The sequence below is a fragment of the Anopheles coustani genome, chromosome 3 (assembly GCF_943734705.1).
Source record: "Anopheles coustani chromosome 3, idAnoCousDA_361_x.2, whole genome shotgun sequence".
Classification (NCBI taxonomy): domain Eukaryota; kingdom Metazoa; phylum Arthropoda; class Insecta; order Diptera; family Culicidae; genus Anopheles; species Anopheles coustani.
Genome location: NC_071288.1, coordinates 70,678,695 through 70,706,668, shown reverse-complemented (window position 1 = coordinate 70,706,668; position 27,974 = coordinate 70,678,695). Strand labels below are relative to the sequence as shown.

The window sequence follows — 27,974 nt, the reverse complement described above, 5'->3', positions numbered from 1 at the left end:
AAAGATAAGCGGGCATCGTGCCTCTTTAGTAGTAAACTGTGCACTCTAAACGCACGTCTGCCGTCTTCGACTCGTTCGTGTGATGTTTTCGTGCGTTGTTCGGTGGTTTCACCAGTCCTTCTTTGTCTTTTCTTGGTGCAGGTTGTGCTGCAGCTCGAGGGACGGTCTCCGTGGTGCAATCTTTAATTCGCTGATGGTGCATTAATAAACAGAAAAGATAATCTAATCGTACCACAGTACACCATAGAAGACGCGTCTTCGTTCGCACGGAGAATAACTCCTCTTCTGTGACGATGGCAGTACCTCCAAAAGTGCTGCTTAATCGATGAAGTGTTGGAAAGAAGATGCGAAGTGCTGTGGGAAGTTTTCGATCGACCATGGCCTGCAGTGATTTATAATGGTGATGCTTTTCAGGCATTAGCTTGTAGAAAAAAAGAAGGAAAAAATCTCAACCTCTGCCCGCCGCTTGGCGATTGCAATCGATCCGCGGTGGTACGTGGTGAAATATTCGATTAGGAAACCAATTGATCCGGAATCGCGTTTAGTACATAAAGTAAGTAAAATCGTGAAAGTGTTTCAAGTTATATTCCGCATTGGCGAGCAAACGCGAGCTCGAGTGTTTTCCCAGTGTTCGGATCCTCTTGCTCCCGTTCCCTGTCTTTGTTCCGCTTCCTTTTTTTCATCGCTCCGTCACTGTCTTTTCGTTGCCCCGGGAGGTGAAGGCCAAACGTCGAAGATGCTGTGAAGTCAAAGGAACCATGTCAAAGGAAGAAAACAAAATCAATAGAAAAACACGCACGAATCGATACGACGATCCTAACGAAAATGGGCGATTGTTTTAAGTCTTCTCCCCCGGGGACTGGAGCCCTGTTGGGTTGGCGTTTGTACGCACACGGACCGCGCGTGTGTATCGCGACGTAGTATTTAATTCGCTTCCGCGTGACACTTCTTCCCGATGAAAATTCCTCCTCCTTTCCCAGCCCAGGGTCTAGGTGAAAGCAGCGTCGTGTGGCACCAGCAAGTCCCCCTCCTCGTGTTTTGCGTTGGTTTTTTGGGGCCACGACGGTGAATCTTGGTGTGCGCGCGCGCTTCGCTCGCATGTAAACAAATTCTTCGAATGGCGTCAGAAGAAACCACGGCAACACTGCTGCCCCTTCCGATAATCCTTTTGCCCTTCAGCATTACTCATTGTCCTCCTGCGGCCACGTGTAGCTGATAAGTGTAGAATTTGTGCTGCCACATGCTCGTCCCGTAACACGCCCGTGTGTAGCAATCTACCAACGTATGCAGTTTGTGTGTTTAGGAAAAAATGTTAGAAGCATTTACAGTCTGTGTGTGTGTGTGTGTGCCGCGAGTGTTTTGATCGAAGGTCAACGCGATGTGTACGACGTTCCTTTCTTGTGTTTCTTTTTTTTTCCCCAAAAGACAGTGTTCTTCCGCGCACTTGTACTTGTGGTGTCCATTCCCACGCATTCAACGAACGCTTTCATGGTCTTTTCTATCGCCAACTGATGTGCGCAGCATTTTTTCCGATAGAAATGTTCTCAGCATTCTTGTAGTTGACAACAAATGTGATTAGCATCATGTTAATTGTGCCCTCTAGATTTACTCGCTTTCACTGTACAACACAACTCTTTTAAGTTTGAGTGGGAAAAGTTGGATCAGTAAAAAAAGTGCATGCAATGTTTCGATGGCGCGCGGTGTTAATCTCCTGATAATTTTGCAAACCACTGAAACCCGTTCAAAATCTTTCAGTTTCTACGCTAGCGGTGCACGAAAAGTTTAGTGAAAATGGGCGATAAACCAAACGGGCGCGGAATGGCCGATTCTGAGGGTTCAGGCAGTGGCGGAGTTCGAAATGTCGCCCCCGGTGGCGACGTCGGCACCAACGGTGGCCCGTCGTCGGATTCCGGTAGAAATGTTCCCGATCCAGCTACCCCGGCCAAGCAGCGTCTCGGCCAGAACGACAGCGTCCAACAACAGTTCACCCGGTTTGCAGACTACTTCGTGATCTGCGGGCTGGATTTGGATTCTGGTCTCGAGCCAGATTTGTTTGCGGGTAAGCATATCGAACAAAGTTATTTTTCTGATTTATGTAAGTAATAACAATATGCAGTTTACTTCCATCCTCTCCGCTTGGGGCATGTTAACCGCAGAACCAAGTCCCCGAATGTTCGAACAACAACAATTCAAAAACAATTTAATCCAAATATTTGCTACATACTAATCAGTCAATAATGTTTGAAAACAAAACAACCAACAGCTTATGGTTTTAAGATAACAAACACAGTTGCTTGAATTCTACTGAGAAATAATTCTACAGCCAATTGTAATTATTTCGTCACAGCGTAAAACATGTTTTTAAATGACGTTTAGAAAATGAAAATATTTTAAAACTACTTCAAGTTAGTGCTGTGTGCTTACTGTAAAGTTAATTTAAAGTACTCAGTTTCGTTTTGGATGCAAACTGAAATAAGCTTTATTTGAAGTTTAAGTTAAGTAAAACTGAGCAGCCTTCGGAAGCTGTTTAAGTGCCCTATGATTTATGAACAAATTGTTCAGTGTCATTTGTTTGGGTCTTTCCCAATAAAGTATGTTTTTCTTGTTATATTTCTCAAACTTATAACATAATTAATGCAACAAAACTGTTTTGTTTTCATGAATGTGATTGAAAATTTATTTTCAAAATATCATGAGAAGTGAAACTCATGGTTGAAGTATCTTGTACAATAAATGTGAAATGTGATATGTAATATTCTAACATATATGATACATTCAATTAGAAAACTTTCAAAATTGTAAAGAGAGTTACTCTTCTTTGTACCATCGAAAAAAAATGGGAATTTCTCTAAAGTAAAACATTTTAACTTAGCAATCGAATGTGTTAAAAGTCAACCAGGATACGTGTACAGAAGTTTGTTCTATTCTAACCGAGCTTATAACGTAAATCTTAGTACGTGCATCTTGCGAAATTGCTTTTGCGGGGATTTCCGCTGCAATGCGGTTGAGAAGCATGCATTCATGATATAGTTCCGTCTTCGCTTTGTTCGACGTCGCACGACGGGTGGACGAGTTTGCGTGCAGTATTGAGGTTTGCTTGTTTCGCTACTCTTTATGCTGCATGCTCTCGAGTAGTGTAGAGTTTTGTCTGCCTTTTTGTACAACTCCACAAACCCGGACGATATCAATTGCTGTCAATTAATATCAATTGGCTGGCATGGCCGATTCGTTTCCTGGGGGCTTGTGAATCGGTGTGTGTGTGTGTGTGTCTGTCGAGAAGATGCAGGTCCGACCCCACTCCGGTCAGCAAAGGTCCCCGCTGCTGAGCCAGAAGAGTTTTGTGAGATCTATTCGCTCTTGAACCCATCATGAAGCAGGGAGGTTCTTAGCACGCCACATGTGGCGGATGGAAGCTCCACTTAAATTGGTTGCAATTGAACTAAATTTACACTCTTGAGATTTGCTCTCCACTCTACAACCTGGCTATATTAGTCCAACAAGCACTTGCGCAAATGCCAAAAATAAACAAACTGTTGTTGACGTTCGTTGCAACAAACATGCATAAATTACCTTTGGATGAAAATTGTAGCAGAAAATGCGGCCGATTGGACTTTTCGTCAAGACAAAACCATACCACCTTGAAATTGTATTTTGAATATAAACAAGAATTGTTAACATAAATAAAAATAAGTTTGAAGTATTAATTGATTGGTTCCCATTGACTTAAAGCGTATTTCAAAAATAAGTTAAAATAGCAAGTTTATTTCTGCAGTAAATACAACTCGTTAACGATTTTCTTCTCTGAATGTCTTAAGCAGTTGAAGTAACAATCGTAGTTGAATCCCGAAGTACCCGACGGTTCTTCTCCAAAAACGTATATGGCGACGTAGAGAAGCCGCTTTCGGTGAAGAAGTGAAAAAAACACCCCGTCATGGAAATTACACTTGCGGCGTCCATCGAACGGTGGGAAAAACGGCGAACCGATTGACCAACAGTTAGCTCGCGGAGTCTGTAAGGAAAAAAAGACACAACAGCCCTCGTCAGAACGAACCCCACACCCATACGTGAACGAAAAAAAAACTTGTAAGAAGGAGGGGGTTGCATGTCTTGGGCGGTGGTGGTGGTTAGTTTGGATGCCTTCACAGTTCTACACTGATGCTAATTCCTCAATTGTGCACCCGGGCAAGAAGTCGCAAGTTGCGAGCGGCTGTTGAACTCTGTGTGAGATGAAATAATGCTGCTGGTTATGGCGTTTAGCGGTCGGGCTCTGTGTCTGTCGTCAACGGTTGGGAAATACAGTGCGTCTCGTATTGAATGTTGGCTTCCGTTCAAACATGTTTGCCATTTTTAAAGACTATAGCATCTTATTTTTATAAACATTCACAACATTGCTATGTTGTGGATCTTTTAATTGAACATCTTATATTAAAATGATACTAAATTTTGAACCGCACTGTACGCCATGGCCATGGCGCCGTTTGTTGACGACGGTATGCTGATGGGGCGATGTACCGATTGGTGCAACGGCAAAAATAGCAAAGTCGGCAGTGGAAGGACAGGAACGGAGCGTTGCTTGCTGTTGTTTGGTGCGGTGTTGGCGAAAGCAAGTGAGCGTTCAAAATACCATCGGTCGTTAGCCTCTCTCCCCCTCCCACCATTGGGGGGTGGCCGCGATGTAACGGTGTAACGGCTCGCCGTGGTGCGCGTTTGGCATTTGTAACGCACGACTGTGCATGCCCATTTCCCTTCGGTTCGGCACGTTAGATGGAGTGACATAGTTGTTTATGCTAGTAATTCCAAGCCGCATGTAGCATATGCTCACCGTTTAGACTGATCATAGGCCGTGGGGCATTACAGCATCAACACCCACCTCACGACGCCGAGGCCGGATGGATGGGTGGATGGAAGAAGCTGTTGCAATTTCGTACCGAAAGGTTATTGAAATATACTACCTTTCTTGTACATGCCATCGTCTTGGATTTTTTTGCGGTGTCTTGGGGCGAAAAAATCTCGTTCCTCATAAGCGAAATATAATCGCTCGCTTGTGCGTGGCATAAAGCGTTGAATTGTCATTTTTATTCGCTGCTGTGGAATGGTTGATGTCTGTCTAGCGCCTTCGTTAAAAAGTGAAACCGCTTGCAGCAGTCACACACATCATACTCGGCCTGGGACGATTGTTGCTGTTTGTGTCATAGGAAATGATTGACGGAAATTGTCAACGCCGATAATGAACATGGCATAATGAATAACAAGTCGTGTTGATGTGTCGGAGTACCAAAATAGCGAAGCTCGCTTCGGTACTTCTTATCTAACCACATGGCATCGCGCATTCAAGTAGCATCCCGATGACGCATGCTTTCGTCATTAATTAAGTCCGTCGAAATATTATGTCAGTTGCATAAAAAAGTCTATCCAGGTATCACACTTACAAAAGGGATATCTCCAAGTGACAAAATGCAAAAATGCAAAAAAATGGTAGGTTCGATGCGCACTGAAATAAATTCGATTTTGACTCGTCTTTTTTTGATAGTCCTATTTCAGAGATCGACATGAAACGCTGAAAAATACTTAAAACTAAATTAAATCATTCAGGCCATATTTTATGCTGAATTCTTTCTGCAAACAATGTTGAATAGTTTACTGTCGTCCATAAAATATAGCAATAATTTGGGGATTATTTAATGCAAGGGTCGGCAAAGTCCGGCCCGACAACTGATTTTATCAATGAACATTTTAGAACTTCATACAAAATACCGATGTCCATTTTTATCGGATTTGTTCACTACGTCAGGTTTGTTTTTTTCCAAAAATTAAGATTAGAATTGTTGAACGAGGTGTTCCTGTTACATGTTGAAAACAAAATCAAAATTCAACGAAAATAAATATGAGAATGTTGAAAAAAGAATAACGATAAAATTTCAAATATTTTATCCTTTTCCATCTTTTTATGTAACTATACTGTTTAGAAAGTGGATCCTCCATTTAAAAGGATACTACTTTGAAAACATTAAATCATCGTTTAAGATGTAGTAGTATCAAATCAAAATGAATTTTCAAGTATTTTTATGCATTATTCGATGGTTCTAATATCTGCTCTTCATTCTTGGGGTTTCTCGTGCGACTATATTATTTTTATAAACTTTTACAGTTATAACAACATAAAGAATCCGCTCTGATATCCATGTCGTTTGGTTGTTTATGGTAACCATTATCGGTAGAATGATGGAAGTCCACGTGGGCGGGCGGTAAGAACAAACGCAGTCGGGTTCAGTGCCTTCCTAGACACACATCCGCCAACACTATCGTAAAATAAATACACATTATATGACGCCCCGAAGGAGTGAAGATGTCCACACCTAACCGACGTTAGGAGGTAGCATTAGTCACAAGCAAGGCTTCATTCTGCACTTTCTAAATGAGTTTTGCTCACAAGGTTAGTCGTTCGCATTTATTCTCCGCAAACAACGGAAGGAAAGGAAAGGAGCAACCCCCTAAAGGGGACATAGAACGACGCAGTGAACGTTTAGCGGATCTCTCTCTCTGTGTTGCACGACGTTTATTTCCAGATCCTTGCTGAAACTGCAAGAAAAAAAAAAACACCGATGGCACCGGAAGGCTTCGGGCCAGCCCTGAAGAACCACCTAGGATCAACCAAAGGGGTGGGGTGGGTGTGAGTGAAAACAGACCTAATGGCGCCTCATGCCACGTACATTGGGATGAAGGATGCATTCGACCACCACGAGATCTAGCGTTGCTCTCCACACTGCTTGCCTTTCGCAGCACGTAGAACTTTCCGGAAGGAACGCCACCCGAAGCAGCTGGTTGCCAAGTATCGATTTTTTATCGTTTCGCTCCGAGGAGAACTTTTCCAGACACCATTGTGGTTTTCAGCACGGAATACGAAACCGGCCAGACTTGCTAGCTTTGTTTTCGTACGATGATGTGCTTTTTTCAATGGCTTCAGTTTAATCCGCCAGGACTTTTATCCTGTGGGTGGTGATATCGTGCCAACAACAATGATGGTTGGTGGGTTTTTGATAAATTACCAGAGACGAAATAATTTAATCGATCGATGATTGTTTTTGTGCAGTTAGAATAATTGTCACATGCTTTGGCGTGTGTTTTGGTGGAAAATATTACCTTTGATGTTGTGAAACATTTTTGGATTGCACTTTATGTGTTTTACTGATTTTTTTTAATCCCACTTGTTCCATCCTTCGTACTAGAGTCTGATTTGCTATTATCTATCTATTATAATTGATATCTGAGTCAAATAAATCCAATATCATATTTTTGGTTTCTTTGTGTGAAATTACGTGTTCCGGCTCCTGAATTCCCGAAAACTGTACATAATTGCTGTTGTACCGTACTTCAATAATTTATGTATTTGAATTTATAGAAGCTTCAATCTTACAACTATTTTAAAATAATTAATTTTGTTAATCATTTGAAGGTCTTCCTGTACCTCCCTTTAGAGGTGGGTATCCTAAAATGGACCAGGAAAAGAAAATAAAAGGCTTCGATTAATGTCACGATAATATATGCTATAAGCGAGCTAATGTCGGTTAATGGTATTAAATGGAGCCTGTTCACCTTTTACACATGCTTGCTCGCTACTCTACTCATGTAGAATGACTTTGTCCGCATGTTTCCGCTGGATGCAGGGTGATGCCCATAAATCCCTGTCGTATCCCGGCCATTCCGTTGAGTAACTAGTTTCCCCAAAACCCAGCGGTAAATAAAAAATGACCAACGCAATAGGTTCCGCCCCCACGCCCAACTGTTTACATCTGGTTGCCCGTAAAATTGGTTCCGGACCCTTGTTGTTGCTACGCAAGCGGTGTGCAAACATACATTATTCAACGTTCCCTTCCCTTCCGCCAAGACCGAAATCTTCACGATCACAACATTCTTTCGCTATGGTATTTGATTCCCAGCATTTTGCTTCCGCCGATGCCAGCGGACTGACGGATGTTTGTCGAGCGCGCGAGTGCGTGTGGAACCCGAAATAGCAAAACTTTGAAATGCACACCCAGCGAACCCGTTTTCTGTTTACTGGCGGACGACCGGGCGGGTCTCTCCTGCGGGACCGGATCTTGAATCTTTGGAAACCCCTTTTATCGTATCGGCGAACGCAAACCGATCGGGTTTTGATATGCTGCAAGCACCGTCCGGCACGACTCTCGCCGGTCATAAATGTATGGCCAAAGCGGCGCGTTTTCCCAAGGCAATGTTGCCGCAGCACCCTCCCCCCCAATCTTACCCGCGCCCGCTCTGGGGGCGCAACTGTCGTTTTCCATAGCGAGTCATGGTGCAACATTATTATTGGTGCACAATTTCAGGCATGTCGGCGGCGCTTTGCCGCTCATAAAAATTGAACAGATTCGGTAGCTTTAATACACACCGAGTCACGACGGGCCGGGTTTGTTGATGTAAGACGTTACGCTGGCCGCCACATCTCGGTGTTGGGAAATGCAACCATTTTTTTTTCGATGCTGGAACGAGTGCTAAAGGTTGATCCGAAAATTCCACTTCGATACCATCAGATTGGGAAAACAAACTATTCGGTAGGGCGTCGCAAATCATTCGTAGATGGCTTATCGTGAGATGCAATTGGATTTTTATTTCCTTTTAATTGCTGAAGAAATAATCACGGTGTGTGGATCGTGTGTTAATTTTCGTGCGTTCGGTAAATCGAATAATCATGAAGCATATAACCGATCTTTTTTTCGGTGATAACGATCGTTATGCTGCTGAACAGACAATTACTGCCCGAAAACGCCCAAACTTTCCTCGTTAATGACATAATGGTAAAGCACATGTTATCTCTGTTGAGATAGCAGTTATCAGTAAACCAGGTACGATAATTGGATTATTCGGGATTACTTACTGCTTCGTGCATAATAGTGTAGGTTTTGATTAGGTTTGCTTTTACCACATCCATGATCTGCTTATTGTCTAGGACGCAGTGATAAGACCTAGGATCGTTGATGATAAGTATCTTAAATTAGAGTGCAAACATTAAATCTTTTATGTTAGTGTTTTCAATCATTCGAATGAATAAAATTTCAAACATTAGAGTATTCCAGGATAGCACAATCGATCTTTCCGTTAATGACCCTCAGTGGAATCTATCGGTTTATCTAACCAATTAATGATTATTTTATAACCTTCACACCTCCGTGGAAAACCCATTGTACCTGGTTTTCCACTGCGCATGGCACCGATCTTTTGGGCTGGCAAAAAGCTCCATCTGGAAAGGTCCCTGGAAAATGTGTGGTAACGGCCTTGAAATATTTGCACAGCACCCCCCTCCGTCCCATGGCGTTTCCCTTTTTGGAAGCCACTGTCCGCCGTTTGCCTTTTGGCGAGGTTTTCGATTTCACTTTTACCTTCATCTGGCGACTTCGCCGGCTCCTCCCCGCCCGCCGTCTTTACCGTTACAACTTTCACCGAAGTCGAATCTTCGAGCAAACAAACCTCACCGGGCTTACCCTCCAACTGTAACTGCCCTTCGGAATGCTATGCGGCAAGCAAAAGGTGCTTAAGGATTATATTTCCATGTAGGTCACAGGTTGTGGGACGGTGGTGCATGAGTGCAATTGTAATGCAATATTCGTTAGGTCGCTCGTGCTGTTTTAACGAGCTCTTTTTTATATTTTCTTTCCCTTTCTATGACGTCAATTTTTCGCCGTGTGATGATTGACGGTGGGAAATCACATGTGAAATAATCTTCAACATGATTGGTACCACTTTATTCCAATTTTTCGCTCGATGCCATGCTTAGTCTGACCCAAACCAAAGCGAATTCACTCCCGATCTCACCATCATCCTAAGTGGAAAGGCACGACCAGGTCTTTATAATGTTAAAAATAAAAAATATAAAACGACAAAAAACTGTTGACGAAAAAATAAGCTCACGGCATGTCCAATTGGGTGGCAATTTGGGAGAAATTTTCCACAATTTCACACCACTTGGCCTAGACGCTTCCAATTCGTCAAACGACGGACGCGTAAGTGTGGTGTACGTGCGTGTACTGACTCTTCTCCCTTGCGAGACCAGGGGGGTTTTTGCACGGAACGAGGCAATCGGCAGGGGTTTGTGGACTGCACGAACCCCCCTCCCGCCAGGAGGAAGTCATTGAAAACGCTTTGGTGCAATGGTTCATCAAATGACAAGCCCGACATACACTCAGCCACGACGACGGGGTGATGCTCATTGCAGTCGGGAGAAAGTCAAAGCTAATGAACTTCCTCTGCACGCATGACGAACTACTTGTTTTCTGCGACTCTGCCGGCAGTCATCGGTCCGGAGGGCGGACGAATGCAACTGAAACGGTTCGTACTTCTGGTCGTTTTCCGATCGGTAATAGCAGTGTTTTTATGCCGCAACGCTAAGAAAATTACAATTTCAACCGCGGAATTACTCCTCATTAGGTAAAAGCGAAGCTTTACTATTAACGTTGGTTAAGGACAAAAGTATTACGTAAACAGGTGTTTGAGACATAAAAAACATATCGAGACTGTGAGTTTGATATCCCAAACTATGTTTTAAACCTATTGAAGATTATCTCTTTTATTTTTCTATAATATTTGGAAAGCAATAAGCAACAATAATGTATGGTGTAATATTTCAATTGCCTTTTTCCATTTAATTATAACAATATGTATTCTTCTTTTTGACTTTTTTTCAAAATTTTGATACAGAACTCGCTTTTGAAATTATTTTATCATAACGAGATTGTTTTCGTTTACAACCACTGCTTAACACGGACTCAAAATTGTATTTAAAGGGCACGTATGTTATTTTTGAACTTAATTTTTTGCTCTCCACACATTCAAATCAAATCGTTGCAATGTTTATTGTGAGCAATGGAAATTTTTAGTGATAGGATTTAACATCCGAGCATGGTTAAGTATTAGCACTGTTTCCTTTGCAGCTTTAAAATGAATGCTTTGTGATAGATACCATTACTTTATACGTTTATAGTAGTGGAAGTTATTTATTTATTTTTTATTTTGTAAACATTATGTTTTTGTATGTTCTACTTTCATTTTACGACGGGCCGGACTTTGTTAACCTTTTTTCTAATCCTGCACCCTGGTCTACTCTTTTAAGTTCTATCGGAGATCATTTTGAGCCCTAAAGACGATTCTCTCGAGGCGATTCGGATGAAACACGGTGAAATGTGCATCAAATTTTCCAGCTTCATGTGTGATACTTTTTCTTCGGATACCTCAAACCATTTCCTCCACTTTACTGTAAAGAACTCCATCGATTGGAAAATTATGTAAATGAAAAAGACATTTTTGATTTAATTTTGAAGAAGGTGAATCGTCTGTGTTTGGGGCCTGATTTGGTGAACCTTAACTTCGCAAAGTACTTAATTGTCAATATTTTCTAAAATAAATAGTTATCTCTGCGATATTTCGGCATCGTTTAATTTGACCTTCACTTCGTTGAGGAAGAAAAACTTTCCCCAAAAATAGGATCACCCATTCGATATTAAAATAATGCTGTCCAATTGCTTATCATCTGCGCGTGCCTTCCCCCCGGCGGAGTCGAGTTCCTCAGCATCACGTGTGAAACGATGCGCAAGCATCGGGCCATGGTTCGCTTCTCTCACCCAGTTCCCATGATTCGGTGTGTGGCATCTTCCGTGCCTCGGTACGGTTTCGGCGACCGGCAGTTAGTGTGACCGACTTTTTCAGCACATGAAAATTCACATGTCTGCTCCCGATGCGCATCGAGGAGGAAGGGGAAGGTGGAGGAGATGCGATAAACGAAAGAAAAAGGCCAGCGACAGGAAAAACGAAGTTTCCGCACACGGACGCGAACTGGAGCACACACGGTTTCGCGAGGCGCGCGCGTGAAATAGATATTTATCCAATTTCGCTGTACGTGCGTCTTGGGCGCCAGTTTCGGCTTTTCCCAGACATTGGCGAAGAAATCGTATATCATTCGAAGGTGCACTTGAAATCGGTGTTGCTTTCGTCGTTGGAAAAATGTGTCGCATTTATGTTTCATTTATGCCGTTCTAATAAGTGTTTGCAATCCTGGCCACAAAAATATTTACCGAAACGGCTATTACAGATTTCACAGTTGATCAAGTTCTTTTCCATGTTGTTTATTTTGCCAGTTCGTTCCAATGCGATGAAGTTTCCATTGATTTCTTGGCGCAAATCAATTTCTTCCGAAGCGTGAATTTGAAACGATCCCCGATGTTTATTATACAAACACAATTTCCCTTTTAAATCATTGAGTTGTTGATTTGTAAAGCGAATAAGTTAGTAAGGAAAACAAATAAATATACAAAATCCTCTCCTTGAAATCATAACAAGCAACACATTTCATTCTTTTGATCAGTCCAAATGGACGAGCTGTACCAAACATGCAACTTTATAAATATTCGTATGCCATAAATTGTGCTTAAAACTACATAAGTCCTATTATGTAAACAACTATCAGAATCCCTGCAACCAACTCCCTTCATAGATAGGAGTCGCCTCTGCTCATGAAGACGTCGGTAATGTTTACGTTACGGTTAAAGGTGATTTCACCACCATGTTTCGATTTAGTTTTCGATTGCCCGCTTGACTGTGAACTTCATCACGGTTGATTTGGGGCCGAGAAGTGGTGCGTAACGTTCTCCGAGACCGTGAGAAGTGGTAGGAATCGAAAGCCAATTTTCAAACACCACCTGGGTCGGGTCGGGTGCGGATCTCAATGTATGTGCCTCAAGGTTTGGTGGCGTCTGTTTGCTTGGTGGCCACGTTTGAAATGTGATGAACACAGTTGATGTTGTGAAGCACATTTAGCCGAGTATTTATTTAGTAGATATTTGAGTCCAGACACACTTCTTTTTTGTTACTTTTTGATGGTTTGGGGTTTCAAATACTAAATAAATAATACGGAAATTAGTTTACATTGCGACACAGTCGCGTCCGATGCTTATGATATCGTATACCATTTTCGAAAATTAATCAAATAATGGATCAGCTTATATTTTTTTGTCCACTCCGAATTGTGTCTAGTTTCGCCAAGAACGCGACTGAAGGCCGGAATAAATTGATGATTGAACCGGGGTAGGTTCAAGTTCATCCACCTCACGGCCATGGCGTGCTGGAAGAAGGATTCCTGACATGTCAAGGACCAATTACGGTCACGTCCGTGGTCTGGTGCTTGCCCCAAAAAGAAAAACACCTTCCCGGGAGGGGAAGCGCAGTCCGCGCTTTCCCACCATAACGATTGCGGACCATCCCAAACGGGTTGACTTTTGTTATAGAAAAGTAATAGAAAATTTGTTCAATCGTTCGTTAATCATAGATTTTTCTTCTTTTCTTTTCTATGAGTAATTGTTGTGTCCTGTAAAATATATTACGCCCAATGATTGTTATTGATGTCAATAAATAATACTGCTTGTGTCAATAATTGCCCTACGAACAATTCAAATGATTGCCCTTCACGGTTCCTTTTTTTAACGTTTTCCACCCTAAGTCCCAGTAAAGTTACGTTAGTGTACAAAATATAAACGCTCGAAAGTGAATTCCGTGTTTTCGCTTTTAATTAGAAACCCCTACAACCGCCCATTAGTAAAAGCGTTTGTCTTCCGCGCCGGAAACAAGAAAAGGTAATGCAATGCGCAGTCGAACATGGCACGGAAGGAAGTTTTTTCCTGCGGAAGCCAAACCCCGGTGCTGGCTGCACTTTTTTACGCCTGTAATGGATGCCGTTTAGTACTGCTGATCGGTTTTAATTTGTAGCTTGGTTCGAACACACAACTAAGATACGGAAGGAAGAGGTGTTTTTTTCACTTCGGCATTTTGCATTTTTGTGTGTGTGGACTATGATACCATCGATGGTGAAAGTAGCTGATAGTTTTTTTTATGTTTTACTACGTAGAACTCCTTCAGTATTGCAATTTAAGTCTAAACCTCAAGTTTAAAACATTTTCATCTCAAACGAAGCAACAGTTGTAGTTATATTTTCTTATCCGTTTTTACTAATCTTGATACAAAATTACTAATTGTGTTTGATATTTTAAAATAGAGGTTTTACAACTTATTTAATTTTCCATTATTCTTCAGTTATATTTTTGTAACGCATCATTATATTTTATCGAAAGTGAGCCCATAGTTCCGACGATGGCCGTTCCGACAATGAAAGTAGTCTGTTCGATCGGTTGCCCAGCCATCGTCCGGTGGCGAGGAGGAAGCAGTCGCACAAGGAAAGGGTTCCCGCTCTACTGACCACCTTGGAAAGTGAAATCGGAAGCGAGCGTTTTTATTCTGCATTTGCCAGAAACAATCCACCATCGACCGAAAGTTCCTAAGCTCGACCAGAGTAGCCTGATTTGTGTTGTGCTACTTTATACTATCCTAAAATGTGCGTTTTCCCATTGATTAGTTTAGTGCGAAGCGAACGTAGGCTCGATAGCCTTTTTTCTGTTTTTTACTTCTTTCACTAAACGACCGTTTTCACTTTCTTCAAACCTTGCGCCAGGAAGCATGAGTGTGTAATGCACACTTTTCCTATCTCGGCTCGCGTTTTTCTCACCCAAGTTCTCCACGCCGGTGCCGGGCGGTGGAAACACTATTGTTTTCGGCCGTAATGAGCCGTTGCTAATTGAATCATCGGCATCAGCATCATCTCTCTTCAATCAACGCCGCCTCCCGGTGGCGATGGCGTTGGGTTGATTAGCGAACCAACCTGTTGCCTCCACCGTCGTCCGACGACGGCTTTTTTGTGGGCGTTTCGAGGCATCCTTCTCGACGTTGCGAACGCCCGGAGAAAGTTTGGCCGTTGAAAGGTTGTGTGCTAAAAAGTGCCTGTTGATGAGAGAAGCTGGTAATTTAATGCCGTTGCTTGGGGCTGTTGTTGTTCTGATTTTGATTTGGTAAATCTACCTCCTTCAACCTATGAACCTATGAAAGATTAAACCTCTGAGGAATATTTTATTTTATTTTCCCATAGCTTACGTATCAGTTTAATAAGCAAACATCCAAATCATCGAACCATTCCACCTACGTGTATTTCATCATGTTTTCATTTATAAAACTTCGTTTAACAAGTTTTGCGTGCGCTTCCTGTAGAAGTCGGGGCACGTAGACCGACTGTTCGTTCATTGCTACGTTGGGTCATGCATAACTATTAAATTTATTGCCCTTTGACTTTGCTTGCGTTGAAAATACGACATTGTAAAACAACACGTGTTGAGGCTGTACTAAAAAGGTAAAAAATAAAAATGGAAATAAACAAACAAGTCATGTCCTCATCAAGACTAAGTTTGCAAAATTGAGACTGTACTAAAGTAGCAAAAAATAAAAATTAAAAAAATAAACAAAAAAGTAATCTCATCATCAAGACTAAGTTTGCAAAATTTTCCAATTTAAACTACGCACATTGTCGACGGAACAGCAAACTCCTCCTCTTAACTGGATGTTTAAGCTGCTCGGTTATTTAAAATAATTTTCCACCCTCCCGCTGCAACACTGTCCGGCTAGACAAACCATCAACATTCTTTACACTTTGTGCAATTGTATCTATTTTTAGAGCGTAGGTTTGAAGCGGACTGGCGCTATCTACTGCCGATATTCCACACCCCGACCCAGTGTTTCAATTACAACCTCTTGAGTCCGAGCAAGTTTTGAGACGCTTGGGGATGTTTTGGTTTTCTTGGTCAATGAACAGAATTTACGCAACACAAAACAAGCGGAATTGTTCAGTAGCTTATTTGGAGCAAAGTCTTGTGTGTAAGGCGGCTGAAACAGCAACTGCAAAATACCGTTTTAATCGCACACTTGGGCTTCTGTTGACTACTGTTCGGTGCGCAGTAGGTCATGCATAAACTCATAGGTCATGGAATGCTGCGTTTGTTCCTTTTTCTTCATTGCCTAGCTAGGTTTTAGACAGTAAACTGAACTCGGGGAGGTGGAAAAATGACTCCAATGTAGGTTTTGATCACAAAAGTCATACATAACAAATTCCGCAATTCCTTATATCTAACATGTGTTGTGAGCTTTTGCCCATTAATTTGTATTTAATCTAATCACTTTCTTTTCTCTTCCACCGTTTCAGGTGACAGCCTACACTGCTCGCCGCTGGATAGCGCCTACAAAAGCAAACCGCTGGCCCACTATCCGGAGCATGTCGCGTGGAATCCGTTCGACGCGCACGGCATCTGCATGCTGTCCCTGCCGCAAGGGTTGCGCTTTCGCACCCAGAAGCACAACATCGAGCCCCGGTTCCACGCGTTCGCTACGACGCGCGAGGACGGCAAGCGGTGCTACGGCTTCAGCCTGGTGTTCTACGAGGAGGTGCGCAACCGTCAGATCTGCAGCGCCATGCACACGCTCCAGTCGATGTTCATCACGGAGATCTCCAGCTCCCAGCAGCCGCCGCCGGGGACGCTGCGGCGCGTGAAAGACAGCCCGGTCAGTCGGTCGCTACCGAGGCACTTTAAAATTGCCGCCCAAGCGCCGGCCTCCGCCCTGAGCTACTATGACATCACGAAGGACAAGCTGTACGTCGCCAAGAGCCTGTCGCTCGTGTGCCAGGTGCCGTATGCGCACGTGGCTGAGCTATTTCTGCAGAATCTCTACCGGTAAGAAGTGTCTGTTTTGAAGCACTTGGTCCTCCTTCAGTCCTGTTAATTATAACCGAACTGCATACACAAGCACATAACAGAGAGCTCTATTTACGATCTTGTGTGACATAACCTGTGGTTTATTTTATTGTCGGCCACCTTGGAGCTTGGTGCTAGTAAGGGGATTCTTAGGTTGTTAACGGGGTTTCACGAAAATAACTTTTATTAACTTCCCTAATAGCCTTCCCTGTGAGGCGTATCGCATTAACAATGCATTAATACAAAAACCCCCTTTTAAAAAACGAGGAACCACTTTTATTGCTTACTATATATTTTTATTGCTTGTTATTTATATTTTAAACTGATCGTTGAGGTCATTTCAAGATAACGAAGGCTTCCTCGACGTCAAAGTCCCGAACAAAAAGTAAACAACAGAACTTGTGGACGTTTACAACCGCGATAGGGACCCGTCAATTCACAAACAAACGAGTTCTGAGTTACTGTTAGATACTGATACCACGAAATCCAAACTTACATTTTTCCGTTTTAGTTGTCTTCCTCGGCATCCCGGGTCGCGACTCAGCCTGGAAAGCTACGTGTACAACATCCTCTACGAAGTGTCGACACCACCGCCGGGCAAATCGATCCGGATATACATTCCGCCGGAAGAGCCGCACCTACCTCCGATAGCGACCATCCTGCAGCGGCCGGCCCCAAAGGATGAGCTGCCATTCATGGACTTCCCGCTCCGGTTGCTGTTTACGTTCCTCGGCGTCGAGTGCGTCATCCAGCTGTTCACCTGCGTGCTGCTCGAGAGCCAGGTGCTGCTGCGGTCGACCGACTACCAGAAGCTGACGATCGTGGCCGAGTGCATCACCTCGCTGCTGTTTCCCTTCCAGTGGCCGCACGTGTACGCCCCGATTCTGCCCGCCTCGTTGCACCACTTTCTCGACGCGCCGGTACCGTTCGTAATGGGGCTGCACGCAGACTGCGACAGCACCGTGCGCATCGGCAGTGAGGCCAACCTGTGCTACGTCGACATCGACAAGAAGTCGGTGCAGCTGCCGGAGGAGCTGCCCTCGTTTCCGCACCGGCACGACTTCATCTCGGAGATTACGGCCGTGCTCGACAAGTACGCGGTGCCGCGCGACCGCTCGTTCGATCCGCCCAGCATACTCAGCCCAAAGAATCTCCTCAAGGACCATGACATGATGACGGCCAGCTGCACGCTACCGTCGGGGATGCACGTCCGCCGGAAGCACTCGCTGCACGACATGCTCGACTGGGACCGGCCGAACTCACCCGATCTTCCACTGCCGCCGACGGCCGTGCCGGCACGCCCGGACGTGCGGCAACGGATCGTGGACATTGTGCGTCGCAGCGGAGGCGACGAGGTCGACAGTGGCGGACCGAACGAGGTCATGCCCAGCGCCAAGCAGAAGCAGCCACTGTCCACGCTCGAGCAGTACTACGAAGACCTGAGACTGAACAACGCGCTGCGCGAAATCTTCCTCAACCGCTTCGTGCAGATGTTTGCCGCCTACGAACACTTTGTTATACTACCAAATCAGGTAAGTGACAGCAAACACCGCACAGTTCGATCGTTTACTGTGGATCTCTCCCAGCTGATCATCAGTAAACGTTGTCCTCATGAAATTCAATAGATAATCAACTCAAATGTAATTCCGAATGGCGATAAGCAATTCCTAAATATGCTAAAAAGACAAACAGACAGTCTCTACTTCACCAGAAGTGCGATGGAATAGAATTGCAAATAAACAAAGTGACACAACTAGAAATGTCTGAAAAAGAGTAGGAAAGATCTAACCAAGATTGTAGAAATTTAATGTTAATTTGCCCTATCTTCTGAATCTGTTAATTGTAAAGTAATTGAAGTTAAATATAGAAAATGTGAACTCTTCGTTCGATTCGTTCGGTGGTAGATGAAAAACCGGTGCATAAATGAAAAACTATTTTGAACGTGGAAATTTCATATAAACACAATTACTAGCTCTTGATTTTGTTTCAGTTTGGTTTGTTTTCGGATTTTTAAAACATTCTTATATTGAAAATATTAGGCCATGTATTTAGTTCATGTTGTATATAGCAATATTTATTATATTTATTTAGAAGAAAGTTTTCAACCAGTCTTCGCTTCCTGGTGGGTGTTGGCTAACGTACTCCATTTTTTTACCAATAAATAAAGCAGACAGCAAATAGTATTTACCCCCCTATTCTCTATTTACCTGACACCGTTCTTGTCCAAATAAAGAATATCGATACTAGGCAACTGGCATGCTTACATCATCTCTTGTTTTTCCTTACAGAGCAAAGACGAATGGCTGACCAACCGCGAGTCGCTGCACAACTTCGACAAGGCGTCGTTTCTTTCCGATCAACCGCAGCACCATCGTCCGTTCCTGTCCCGCTTTCTGGAGAGTCAAATGTTCGCCACGCTCATCGACAACAAGATCATGCTATCGTGGGGCGACGAGGTGAACGGTTGCCAGCTGATCGATAGCCTAAACGGAGATATGGAGTATTGCTTAAAGTTGTTCGACTCGCGGATCAAAATTCTACGGTAAGCCAACGGATGGTGTATGGCCAACGCGTTGTGTGGGTCACATGAACTTACTTTTCCATTCCCGTTCGATCTACCCACCAGTAAACGGTACGGCGGAGAGAGCATGATCCGGACCGCCAACTACGAGCCGTGCATACTGGCCCGGGAAACGCAGAAGCTGCTCGACAAACGCCTGCAAGCGGTGGACATGGAGGTGGCCCCACCGAGCGAGATACTGGACAAACGGCCACCGTACTATCGGAGCTTCCCGCTACTGGAAAAGTCCGCCCTCAATCACGAATGCGTCTCGAGGTACGAATAGCACACACATACACATAAAACACGCATACACATGCTTTCGTCTAGCGTTTGGCCAATTTGCGTTTGGGCCCTTTCTTTGAGCTGGCATCAGTTGTGCCCGATTCTTATGCTGGATGTGTGCGGGTGGCATGAGGAGGAGGTGGTTTTGAGTTGATGTTCCTTTTTTTAGCTCTGCTCGAGTTGCATTTGCCATTCGAAAGGGATACATGTGTGTAGTGGTTGGTGTGAAGTTTGTGGCGGATCGGAGATGGGTCAACAGAATGCCAAGAGAGCAACAACAATGAAGAGCAACATACCACGCAGGTTAATTGCGGGAGGTCACTGGTAAAAGAATACACAAACAGCGAATACCCGAAACGATGGTGCTCTGTCGATGGTTAGCTAGTGTGGTTAAGCTTTTCGGTTCCGGTTCTAAAATGAGGGTGTGATGCTTTTTGTTTACTTTTACTGAATTTTCTATGGTTTGCTCCGAGACACGACGCTATACGAAATCTACAGGGAACTATACTTCCGCATAGTCCCGATGCGGAGCGGCTCAAGAACGAACGATTGGGGATAACCTAGAGCTCAGCTTTGTTATCGAGTGTAAATTCTTGTGATATTGCTACAGTTGTTTAGATAGATAAGATTTTGAATGCTATATACAACTGGTGTACATTTGTTTTATGATAACATTAAATTTTTCCTTTCTTTTGTAACAGTTATTTTACCATACCGTTTAGTAAGTTTTCGCTTGTGTAATGTACGCGTAAGAAGAAAATTCATCATCTCTTGTTAATGTTAATGTATTGTTTTAGTTTTCCTTGGTAAAAACATACAGTAGATTTAGAGCAGTATCATTGCAGTATCAAGGCTCCTCATAAGGCATATTGTACACTCCTCGTGCAAACGATTTTATGTGATCCTGTGTTCCACTATTATAGCCAACGAATTTCTGTTCTCACGTAACAGTACGACCTGTGGTTGTTTAGCTCGCTATTAGAGCATTTTAATTGTTGTTTTAACGTTTAACGGTCATCAAATATGGATACCATTTGGATGAACCTCGAATCCAATGCTTATGATAATTTCGATAGTTTAGTTTGGTATATTACTGTTTTGAAATCACTGTTAATCGAGACACCCCCTTTACGAAACCATAAATTTTTAATCTAACTCCTTCACTGAAATGTTTCAAGGCATACACACGATTTGTTGCTCCGATGCTATCCTTTTCAGTGCACTTTTTTAGACAACTTCAAGCCTCTACTACGTTCGTTCACTGTCGCAAATTCCTCAGTACTGCAACTCTTCCTCGTAGTTTTTAAGCTATAATGACAGGCAATTTCAGCTCTTCCTATCGGAGAAGAGACAGTGTTCAGTGATATCTGCATGATAATGTGACGTCCTGCATGAACCGTTGTTTTTGTTTGTAGTGATGCTTAGTATGTAGATATAAGCCGGCCGTGAACGGAGGTAAGATCACAAATAGGCGGCAGATCGGAGAGACAGCCATCGTGTCACATAGGAGAAGAAAAGAAAGTTAACAGAATAAAAATCCTTATTTTTGTCTAATTAATGAACACCTATTGCATCGATTTTATTTTGTGAGTTTTTCGTTGTTTTGTTTCCTTTAAAAGAAGTGTTGTTTGAGTATGTTTTTTTTTCTTTCCTTTACTTTTGCTTCTTGGAGTTATTACTTTGTTATGTTTATTTAGGAAATAGTAAAACCATAGACCAAGTGTTTGTTATGTTCAGGTAAGGATTTTTATGTTATGTTCTACTGTTCTACTCGGTTTGTATCATACACTTTTACTTTGGACTTTGGTGAATGTGATTTTCCTCTATCCGCTTTCCTGCTACATGTTGTTCTCTCTCACTAACCGGTTTGTCTTTTGGCTTGTGGAAATACTAATCAAAGGGGCTTTACTCATTTGTACAATCATATCTGGGACTTTTACGAACATGCCATCTCTAATTCGACATTCACTGTTTTTCTCTCCCTTATCTCCATCACAGGGGAAATAGTTTACGGCGCGTGAAAAATGGCAGTACCAAATGGAAGCTGAAAGAAATTTCGCTAGACGGTGGAGGCCAACCGACAGCTAACACCACCTCCGCTCTATCAAAAGACACCGACGGTAACAAATCTAACCGTAACTCGGCCAATCTGACCGGCACCGAAATCAGTCCCGCTTTGCTGGCCCAAGCAAACTGGACGTTCGTAGAAAAGCTGTTAAAAGTGAGTGACTACAATTTGGAAAAAGTGGAATCTGTCTGATCTTTTTTCTTCGATATTAGGACATCAAAAGTAAAACCAAACGGATGCTGCTCGAGAAGATGGGCACCGAAGCGATTGAGCTCGGACTCAGCGGGGAAGCGTCCGTTACCGGCGTGGAGGAGAACACAATGATCGCTTCGTTGTGCGACCTGCTGGAGAAAGTGTGGTCCCACGGGCTGATCAACAAGCAGGGCAAATCGGCCCTCTGGACGCACCTGGCCGCGTACCTGGAGATCAAGGATTGTCAGAATCCGGGCAAGCATCAGATGGAGAACAGCTACCTTACACCAGGTAAGGATTTGGTTTCGAAACCTCCGTTGAAAGGTTACTAGAGGACAATACACGTTGTCCCATACATTGTCCCCTAACGTTGCTCATTTCCTGTGAAACCGTACCCGATGCGTCTTTATCTTCATTGACATACAATTTTCTTCCGATACAGCCTTAGCGTGGACAGTCATGAGGAAACGGATGGATTGTACGTTACCGGTTAATACACTTTTGCATGCATCCGTAGTGTGATGGAATGACAGTGTTCCTTTTTTCCGCTCAATTCGTTTTACTTGTCCTTCGTTTTTTCGCTGCACTTTAACGTCCTTGTTTGTCTCTTTGTTCAAGTTAATTTTCCGTTGTTTCCTTTTCGTTTCTTTTGTTTGCCGCCACGTGGTTCCGTGTGGTTCCGTGTTGTCTGCTCTCGCAATCATCCACTCTGTTACGCTCTTTGGGTTACAATATTTAACACGGCCCACGATAACCTCGTCCAGGGAAAGCACGTAGCAACTCCGAGACGCGCCTGTGTCACACACTGAAACTCCCGAAAGGGGGTGGTGGGCCGTTGGTCGGTGGCTTCAAGTATCACACAACCATTGCGCACAAAATACGCCGCCTCCAGGGCAATAACGGTGGCAGCATCGCCGACATCGTCCGCCCGGCAGCATCGGCGGAAACGATGCCAACGACTTCGCCGGGGCGCTTTACTAACTTTATGTTGTCCGATGTCGTTGCTTCCTTTGTCGGGATGCGCCACGGGTCGGTAGCTAACCTGTTTTCCGCACACCACAGCCAGGGCGGTGAGTAATGTGTGCTGCTGGCGGGCGGGCCGCGTCCGATCAAGAGGCTGATCCCTTTTCCGGTTGCCAGCGTAGAATAGGCCAGAGTGTAATTTACGGGTTTCGTGTGAGTGCGTGTGTTTGCCCGGGGGAGAGCTACTATGCATTAATTTAATGGCTAAATATTTCATGTACAAATAGTAAAAACACAGTTGTGTATAAACAAATGTGTTTGTGAAAATATACCTACGGGCTTTTATAGAGTATAGCAACTTTTCTATTGTTTGAGACACTTCTTGACTGATGAATTATTGTTAACTATGGGTTCGGACCTTTTTTGTTTGCTTACATCTACAAATTTTATACCGCCCTCCGTTAATCTTTAACTTCAACAAACTTGTATTTACGCTATTTTCTAACACTTTAGTTGAGGAATGATTTAGTCTGCATATGTCTGTTTGTGTACAGTATTAATAAACTTATTTATCGTAGTTTTACTTTACTTTTGTTTTTAGTGTGCTCGATTTGTTTGATTTTCTTTTTACTTTTGGTCGTACATTCGTTTTGTTTCAATTATACTATGATATATTGTTTCAGATTTGTCATCGTTAGCCATCGAACCACAGCTTCCACCACCGTCACCGACCCGAGGACGGTCCAAGTCTCGGGAACGTAAAAGTTTGGGTCCAGAGCAGCTACGACCCTTACCTGAGTCGCTCGAATTTGATATACGGTATGTATAGAAAACTGTTTGGCTCAGTTTTTCACTCTTGTAACATCGATTCTTTCTGTATATATTTCAGCAACATTTTGGCCATGACGGACATTAAAACTCACATCGGATATGCGCGTGCCTGGGTTCGACTGGCGCTCGAGAAGAAGGTCCTGTCGCGTCACTTGCGTACCCTGCTGTCCGATGCTGCCCTGCTCCGCCAACTCTACAAGCGGTCCGCGTTCGTGCGCTGCGACGATGAGGTGGAACAATTTCTCTACCATCTACTGACGCTGAATGCCGTTGACTACTTTTGCTTCACCAACACCTACCCGACGACGAAGCTGCCCTACCGGGTGGTGATCTTCCCGTCGAAAAAGTCCAGTGCCGCCACGACGTCGGCCAACGTATGGATAGCGATTTCGGGCAGTCTGGGCGAGACGCAGATCATCAACGTGCCACGCCATTCGCTGGAGTTTGTCTTTCACGTATGTTTTATGCTCTTGTTTTTATTGTTCTCCAATGTAGAACAGTGTTTTTACACTTCTTATACGTTGTTGTTACGCAGCACAAAACTCTCGGTATTCTAACATCGCTGCGTGTCGGACACGATGACACGGGAATGTCGTCCAAGTGGCTGGTGGAGCATGTCGTTGTCAGGAATGAAGTTACTGGCCATACCTACAAGTAAGTGGAGTGCGTCCGGTTATGTTTGTAACAAGGTGACCTAATTCCAAATCGTTTCCAACAGATTCCCCTGTGGACGATGGCTCGGAAGGGGTATCGATGACGGTTCGATCGAGCGACTGCTGATCGGGCAGCTGGTGCCGCGGACGGTCGACAGCGAGGAGCTGGTGGAAGCATGCCGGACGCCCCCGCGCACCCGCAGCCCCAGCATCCAGCGGCCCGAGGTACGCCCGTCCGATATCCAGCACATGCTGGGCGATTGTGTGAACGCGATCGTGAAGTGGCACTACCGGCCGAGCAGGGACCGGGACGCCAGCTCGCTAACGAACCTGCTGTGCGGTGAGAACGGGCTGGTGAAGTGCCTCGAGCAGGCCTTCCTGTGCGGTTTCCGTTCGTCCCGCCTGTTCGGCCGCAACCTGTACCTCTGGGATTACTTCGTGCGGGTGAAGGAGCAGTTCGAGATCTGTCTGGTCGAGGAGTCGGTTGAAACGGTGCGCGGTGGTGGTGGTGGTGGTAGTGGTGGCGGGTCGTCGAGTTCACCGCCGACTAGTGGATCGAGTCCGGAGTCGCCCCCGCAAGGCACAACGAGCGGTGGGCAACATTATCTTGCTGGTGGTGGGGCCGGCGCCCTGTCTCCCGTCGCTCGCCAAGAGCTGTCCGCCGTGTGGCACTGCTACTGCCATCTGATGGACGAAATTAATAACGTGAAGCAAACGTTGGGCAAGGACGGTCGCTTCCAGTTGTTTATCTGTTTGAGCTTGAGGTACGAAAGGGAAAAATGGGCTTTTGTTTGCAGTGTGCAGTGTGAATATTCGATCTTCACTAGAGTTGATAGCATTAAAACCAAATACCATTTGTTCTATCCCCCACACAGGGAACATCTGCTTCACCGGATGTTGGTGCCGATGGCGTTTACCCGCGTAACGGCGGAGATGTACGAGGAGCAGAGCTTCATGCGCAAGAAAGGGCTGCTGACGTTCTTGCGCCAAATCCTGGAACCGCTGGACGAGTTTCACATCGTGCTCGAAAATTCGATCACGCAAGGAATCGGATCACACTGTTAAGTGGCTGGATAGGGTCTATTTTCGATTTCGAACGGTGACCGACGCAAGACAACAGGGATAAGTCTTTTTTTAAACCCTATTCGGTGCACTCCCATGGCACTCAAATCACAATACTTTAGTGACACACTTTTCGTCGCGTTCCGGAGATCATCCAATCGATTCTGTCGATCATATTCATTTTGTTTTAAGGTTTCTTTCGTAAAGATTTTCGGGGATGGTATGGGTTTTTTCGTTATAAATATTCCATCTAATTGTCTATTTTCCTAAAGTGATCGAAAAACACTCTGAACTGCCGGCTCAGTGAAACAGAAGAAAAGCTTGAAAAAGAAGACGTATGAAACTCTTTGAAATACGTAGAATATACTTTTGGTGTTCAAGGGAAAGGCAAAGGCGAGAACGCCCGCAAGTCGATGATCGATTTATAATAAGGTGTGAATTCCTTCTCATAAACTTGTAATGCTCTCCTCAATGGAACGCTATTATTAACCTCATCATTACATTAGTTGATTGTACGTCGTGATAAATAACTCCACTGAGTAATAATTCCCATGGCTTTAGTTCAGTTCGACAGAACCATCTATCTTCCAAGAGCTGCTTATAATATGTAAGGTGGTTAATATTTTTTTACTCACTGTGGATAACACTCATCGTAAATAGTTTTACCAGTTTTTTTTTACTTTAGTATCCGTATAGACTGAACCGAAAGGGGCGAATATCTGCTAAAACAAACCATTACTCGATCCTAATTCAGAAACTGTGGCCAAAGAATATACGATTCGGGGAATAGAGCGCGTGTACTCGGTGTAAGAATCCAGCATGGAAATGCGGACGGGGGAAAGTGCACCATCGCATGCGACAAAATGATATATGCGGGAAAACTCCGGTTTTGGTTGTTGATTTATGTTATCAGTTTTCGTTGCGTTATATGTTGCCAACAGAGCTTGCAGGTTGTTTGATATCCTAGTTGTGTTTTATACATTCATTCGTGAGAATTAACTTTTGTAAATTGTTTTAAAGAAAAATAATGGATTATGTTTTGCTTGTTAAATACAATCTGAACTCTTCTGCAGTAAAGGCGCGTGGGTAGTGAGAGTTCATTGGCGTAAGTGAAACAATAGTCATCGGTTGATAAACTGTGCCAAAACAATCAATGTTTCTCATCGAAAATTAGTAAGTGCGGTGCTGTGCCGGATGGTTTCGAAAGGCGATACGAACGATGAATCTCAGATCTAATGTTAGGTGCGGTAGCAGGAATAAAACAACTCACATAGAAGACCGTGTATAATGCAACTTTCCATAAGATTATTCCGCATGTTGTTCGGTTGAATGGCCAGAAGTGTATAATTTAAGACAGGATGGAATCGTAGCCGTTCCGTTTATTCGTCCAGTGTATATTTCAGTTCAGCCCTCCAACAAATCACTGAAGAACAATCTAACCCGTAACCTCCAGTGACGTGTGCTAGACACCCCAACTTGATATTAGTCAATCGTCCGGTAGATCTGTTTAGTGATAGATGGGAAATTAGATTGAGTGTAGTCAAGCACGCACTCGACGTACATATGTCTTCGTGAGCATGAAATGTAAAACTTCAATAAACACGAAAATAAAATCATCCATTGCCGTTAAGCAAGAAAACAGAATGTGTATTTGCTTTGTGCCGAGAAAATTGATACCGACATTTTTGTTTTACCAAAGACATTAAAATAACGTAAACATATGCACAAAAGCAGGGGTTTCTTAAACAGGACTTTTTAAATTTCTTGGGTTATATAAAGTGCAAGTCTTTTTAATATGGTGTGGTGAACGCACGTGTTGAATATTTCATATATTGCTGTATGTTTTCCTTTATTGAATTGGTATGTACAAACATATTTTTGGGCAAGCGAGGAAAAATTTGAAATCGTAAATTGAATCCTGCACTATAAATGCTTTTGACGGCTCGAAGATGATTTCTCTAGTGGTGAATATGGGACAAACGCCACCTCAAGAAAGCTCCCACTTTGACAGTCAGCTGACAAGAGTTGGCAAACTAGATGTGGAGTTTGTTGAGTGGCGTTGCGAGCGGTAGTAGGCACATTTATCGTCACGAAACGTGAGGAAACAAAAAAAACAATCGGTTTGTGATTGTGGCGCACGAAGCGGATGCACCACTGGCACCGTTTGCAGAACCAAAAGTAACGACCAGTGTGGTAACATCGGGCACAAATTGCTTACATCAAATTGTCCGGCTAACGAGCCATCAACAGTAGTGGGATTGCGCTCGGTTTGCGTTTGGCAGGTGCATGTGGGGTGTGTTGTGTTTTCGGGTGTTTCTCGCCACAATTGATGCCGAACGGTAGTAGGCGTGTGCTTGTTTGGAAGTGGTGCCCGGTCAGTAAGCGACGTTGCTATATCCGGTCTGATTTGGAGTAACATTACTCACTATTTCCGCTGGCAATAAGTGGCGCATAAAATCACTGATAGCTTGTGCAAATACTCAACGTGTTCCCCGTGGTGTTAACGTTTCCAAAATAAACATCATCCAGACTCCACCAAATCAGCAACGTAAAACATCAACAAATACGGGGAAGTGTTTTTCATCCCTCAGATTAAAAAAGAAATTTCCCCGAATTCAGTGTACATAGAAGATAATCACGTTGCGCGTCGACGTCATCCACCGAACACCGTTCGCCGTGGAACACTAAACTTCAGAAGGAGTTTCGATTCGACGGCGCGCAACAATTGATCGAGG

The 27,974-nt window shown here is 43.8% G+C and overlaps 1 protein-coding gene across 1 annotated transcript; it reads left to right on the top strand.

Annotated features, from left to right (window-relative positions):
• The first annotated feature begins 146 nt into the window (after positions 1-146).
• LOC131259934 (DENN domain-containing protein 5A) lies at positions 147-26,303 on the top strand. The gene is made up of 13 exons (XM_058261550.1): positions 147-553; positions 1,756-2,059; positions 16,079-16,604; positions 17,137-18,157; positions 18,914-19,167; positions 19,252-19,461; positions 21,469-21,691; positions 21,751-22,021; positions 23,377-23,512; positions 23,583-23,979; positions 24,060-24,178; positions 24,243-24,941; positions 25,053-26,303. Exons 2-13 carry the CDS (start codon positions 1,792-1,794, stop codon positions 25,240-25,242), a joined length of 4,314 nt encoding a protein of 1,437 aa, XP_058117533.1. The 5' UTR covers positions 147-553; positions 1,756-1,791; the 3' UTR covers positions 25,243-26,303.
• Positions 26,304-27,974: the final 1,671 nt, after the last annotated feature.

What these genes read in the sequence shown, in the direction of transcription:
- LOC131259934 (XM_058261550.1), top strand. Translation starts at nt 1,792, where the DNA reads ATGGGCGATAAACCAAACGGGCGCGGAATGGCCGATTCTGAGGGTTCA. An exon ending in CGAGCCAGATTTGTTTGCGG is followed by an intron (nt 2,060 to 16,078) that starts GTAAGCATATCG and finishes CCACCGTTTCAG; the next exon opens with GTGACAGCCTACACTGCTCG. An exon ending in TCGCTCGAATTTGATATACG is followed by an intron (nt 23,513 to 23,582) that starts GTATGTATAGAA and finishes TATATATTTCAG; the next exon opens with CAACATTTTGGCCATGACGG.